This window comes from Lupinus angustifolius, unplaced genomic scaffold (assembly GCF_001865875.1).
Source record: "Lupinus angustifolius cultivar Tanjil unplaced genomic scaffold, LupAngTanjil_v1.0 Scaffold_867, whole genome shotgun sequence".
In the NCBI taxonomy this organism is placed as follows: Eukaryota; Viridiplantae; Streptophyta; class Magnoliopsida; order Fabales; family Fabaceae; genus Lupinus; species Lupinus angustifolius.
In genome coordinates this window covers 1-4,607 of record NW_017728190.1, presented here as the reverse complement: position 1 = coordinate 4,607, position 4,607 = coordinate 1, and the positions used below count along the sequence as shown (strand labels likewise).

At 34.6% G+C, this 4,607-nt stretch overlaps 1 protein-coding gene across 1 annotated transcript; it reads right to left on the bottom strand.

Annotated features, from left to right (window-relative positions):
• Nucleotides 1-1,114: 1,114 nt before the first annotated feature.
• Nucleotides 1,115-4,603, bottom strand: LOC109341909 (chaperonin CPN60-2, mitochondrial-like; the record flags this gene model as incomplete). The annotated part of the gene is made up of 15 exons (XM_019579880.1): nt 1,115-1,451; nt 1,533-1,611; nt 1,738-1,843; nt 1,963-2,066; nt 2,144-2,243; nt 2,350-2,445; nt 2,535-2,612; nt 2,817-2,885; nt 2,980-3,060; nt 3,158-3,247; nt 3,323-3,409; nt 3,542-3,646; nt 3,954-4,049; nt 4,160-4,335; nt 4,549-4,603. Coding segments are annotated over 15 exons (1,437 nt in total), but the record flags the coding sequence as incomplete, so codon positions are not given.
• Between the last annotated feature and the right edge of the window lie 4 nt (nt 4,604-4,607).

Genomic DNA, 4,607 nt, shown 5'->3' with positions numbered 1-4,607 from the left:
AGTTATATTATATAAGAATGTTAAAATTATATTATTTTAATATAAGCAATATTATTATATATACGTAATATTAATATAAAAATGTATGTAAAAATATAATTTAATTATTATAATTAGATGGGTCTAACTAAAAATAAGCTTATAAGCCCATTAAAATGTAGACATGGTAGCCTATTTTATGAGCATATAGTATAACAAACTTTTAAACAGGCTAACATGTTAGGTCAGACTTTTAAACATGTTAGGTCTAGGCTTTGAAATTTTTTTAAACAAACTAATAGGTCAGACCCAGACTTCTATATTCGATATAGGTTGGGTCTGTTTAAGGCAAAGTCTAACCTGACTTGTTTTCACCCTTAAATTTAAGATTGAAACCTTCCTTAAACTTGTATTAAACTTAATCTACGAATTCTCTTTTTTGTATCATACCAAATGGATTCTAAGCCTTAATATAACAGCTTCCAATTTCATAGTGTTTGCATACCAAATATTACCATTAGTTACACAGCCAATTTTGTTCTGTTTCCTTATGGTGAAACCCAAATTGCACATTATAACTCACGTCCTGTTCAATTCTGTCAAAATATAAAATAGAACTTAGAGAGTCCATCCTATTTTAATAACTAAGCTATCTTAATACACTAGCGAAAATAAATCAAACTGTGAAACCATTTGACGCATGACATTATAATTGTACTTTGGGATTCTATTTTAATTTGAACTTCAATTCCATATTACAATTAATTTAGAATTGTAACTCTATGTTTGCATTGAATACAGAATTATTAGAACATGAAGTTGGAATTTCAAGTTCAATTCCGATCTCTACTCCGTTGTTTGGCCACAACATATCAAATTCAAAAAATAAAATAAAATATATTTTTAGAAGAGATAAATAATGAAATAATTATATTATACATTCAAATAATCATTTCAAGACTAATAAACAAATTTATTTCTTAACATAATTATGTGTAAAAATTGTATGTTTGTATAAGTTAACGTTCAAACTCTTTATTTTGGGGAAAATATAAATTAGGATTTAGAATTTTCAGTTGAAATGTAATTCGATGAAATTGATATATAAAATTGAAACTTTTCATTTTCAAAAGTCATAATTAAAATGTCAATGCCCAAATTCCTTGAACATTGTTCCAAACATCTTGCTACTGGAATTATTGCAAGTTGCATTTTCTTTTCCTACATCTTCAATCAATCACTTACTCACTGATTCATTGATGCCTACTCACAACAATTAGCAATTGAAACAAAAACACTATAAATGGGTTCAGCAACACTCTCTGTATTCAAAGTCCTATCAAAAGTTACAATCTGATTAAAAATCCATGCCACCCATTCCACCCATGCCTTGTGGAATAGCTGGTGCAGATTTTTCATCCTTTGGAAGTTCAGCAATAACAGCTTCAGTTGTTGTCATCAAAGATGACACACTGCACAAAAATAACTCATAAGCATAAACTGCATTATAAAACTAACTAAATTTATAACTGAATATTTGTTGACTTTTTTACCTGGCTGCATCGACTAAGGCTGTCCTAATCACCTTCAATGGGTCTATGATTCCAGCTTTAACCATATCAACATATTCACCTGAATGTGAAGCCAGAGAAAAACAAATATGATTTCGGATCGGTCAATGGTAAGATATATTCTAACCTCTTTAAGAAGACCTTTGGAAATTAGACAGAAACAAGAAAAGAGAAAAGGAAAACTGACCTTTGGCTGCATCATAACCAAGATCATGGTTATCTTGTTCCCATAGTTTGCCAACGACAACAGCACCCTCAACTCCCGCATTTGATGCAATTATGTGAACAGGTGTCTGCAAAAAAAAATCGGGATCAAGTAGTGTAAGAGTGACCAGCCAATATTTCAATTCAACTAAGCTATCTTGGGTCCTAAACTAGAATCCAGTCCATAATCATTACATAAAGCACTTACCTTCAAGGCATTTTGGATAATCTGAACACCAATCTTTTGATCAAAGTTGGCAGTTTGAAGTTTGTCCAACTCTTTTGATGCATAGAGAAGAGCAACACCACCACCTGTGAAACCATATTAAAGTTAGACCTGATTTGGAGTTGCAAAAATAACTATAAAACTGCCAGCGTTGAAAATTTACCTGGTACTATGCCCTCCTCTACAGCCGCCTTTGTTGCATTCAAGGCATCGGTCACTCTATCCTTCTTCTCGCCAACTTCAGCCTCACTGGCACCTCCAATCTGCAGAAGGGCAGTTTCAAATGTTAATTTAGTGATTGCAAAATCTTGTCAGGGTGTTTAGCCAGGAAAAACCCTTCACAGCAAGGATGGGATTAAGTATTCATACCTTAAGCACTGCAACACCCCCGGAAAGCTTGGCTAATCTTTCCTGTAACTTTTCCTTGTCATAATCTGAAGTGCTATTTTCAATTGCTGACCTAATCTGTTTATCAAAATTCAGATGCATCATTAAATAGCCGGAACAGTCATTGAACCATGATAAACCAAATCTAATAGGCAATCAATTCTTACCTGCTCACATCTTTCCTCAAGGGCTTTCTTGTCAGCTGCTCCATCAAGAATGACAGTGTCATCCTTAGAAACTGTTACCTGAAGCATTAAGAATATCAACCATAGTTACTTGTCCGCATTCCACCTTATATCTTATCAGACCAAGTACAGCGAAGAATGCAATGAAAACTTATTCCAAGCATAAGCACAAGCTGTTACTCAAGGAAAATCAACATTAACCCAACAAAGTATACCAAAATTCTACAGTTGATTCAAATGGTATAAAATGTGATAAAGGCTTACCTTTTTGCAAGTACCAAGTGTATCCAAATCCACTTTCTCAAGATTCAGGCCAAGCTCTTCAGTGATAAGCTAATTTAAAAAAGGGAATGTATCATTAACATGTTCACAAGATAAGCTTCTATGTAGTAGGTACTAATAACCATATAGAGAACGGAAAACTTACAACTCCTCCTGTAAGAACTGCAAGATCTTGGAGGCCTGATTTCCTGTTTTCACCAAATCCAGGGGCTTTAATAGCACAGACCTATAGCCAAGCACCAGATATGACATCAAATCAGCAAAACCAGTAACCCAAATTTTATAGAACCTGACACCTAAAAATAAAGGTGGGCCAAACAAACCTTAATCCCTGCACGGAGCTTATTTAGAATAAGAGTTGCCAGTGCATCACTTTCCACATCCTCGGCTACAATCAATAAAGGTCTTTGTCTCTGGAGATAAGTATGTGTCAGTCAATATCAATATTTTAAAAGTCAAGTGCAAAAGAAAGTGAATGAGACACTCACCTTCAAAGCCAACTCCAATACTTTAACTATAGATTGTATACTTGAAATTTTCTTCTCATGAATCAGAATGAGAGGATCCTCGAGTTCCTATTGGCACAACAAACAACATTGTTAATTATTATAAATAAAAACAAGAGAGATTCATTACCACAACATTTCATAAAATCCTTTGGAAAATTTTCTATAGTTGTGTGTTATATAGAAAAAGAGATAACATACACATTTCTGGTTCTTCTGGTTTGTTATGAAATAAGGAGATATGTATCCCCTGTCAAGCTTCATTCCTTCAACGACTTCCAACTCATTGTCCAAAGTCTTACCATCCTGAAATAATTCAATACTGTATCAGAAGCTGAAGAAAGGCATGATAACTTTGGAGTTTTGGATAAAGCCATAAAGGGAAGGCTAGGAAACAACTACATAGTGGACAGTGCACATGTAACTTAGAATAACGCATGAAAAATAAAAGGAAACAGGGAAAGAGAATAATACTTCAGAAGAAGCCTCAAGGAACATTACATTAATAAGATAGTAATATCAAACAAAACCCACCCCTACCGCCTCTGGCCACAAAGAAAGTAAAGCTGAAGGGGGAAAACAAATATCATATGCTGATCAAATAAAAACTTACTGCAATAGTGATTACTCCCTCTTTGCCAACTTTCTCCATAGCTTTTGCAATTAACTCACCAATTTCTCTATCCCCATTAGCTGATATGGTCCCAACCTACCAATGAAATTTAAGATAGAAAAGTTAGTTAAAATTCAGAGTCATTATTGATGTCTCCTGCAATAAGCCAATAGAGGCTCTGACAAAGTTTGATCGACAGAACAGACCTGAGCTATTTCTTCGGATGTGCTAATCATCCGTGCCCTGCTTTTCAAGTTCGTTACCACGGCATCAACAGCCAGAGTAATACCACGCCTCAAGTCCATTGCGTTCATTCCAGCGGCAACTGACTTGCAGCCTTCGGTGAATATTGCTTGTGTAAGGACAGTAGCACATGTGGTTCCTGTCAAACATTTGAAAGCACCTTCACTATTTTGTCACAGTAATCTAACGAAATAATTGCATAATATCGACATGCCAAATGTCAGTATTTGGTTTTTTTGACATTTATATTGTATACCATGTTCTAAGATGAAAACAAAACCAATTTCCAACAATCACAGAACTGTGCTGTCCAGCATAATGTAACTAACAAAGTAGTCAAGGGACGGCTTACCATCACCGGCCACATCATTGGTAGCATTTGCAACCTGCTTTACAAGACTGGCACCAATA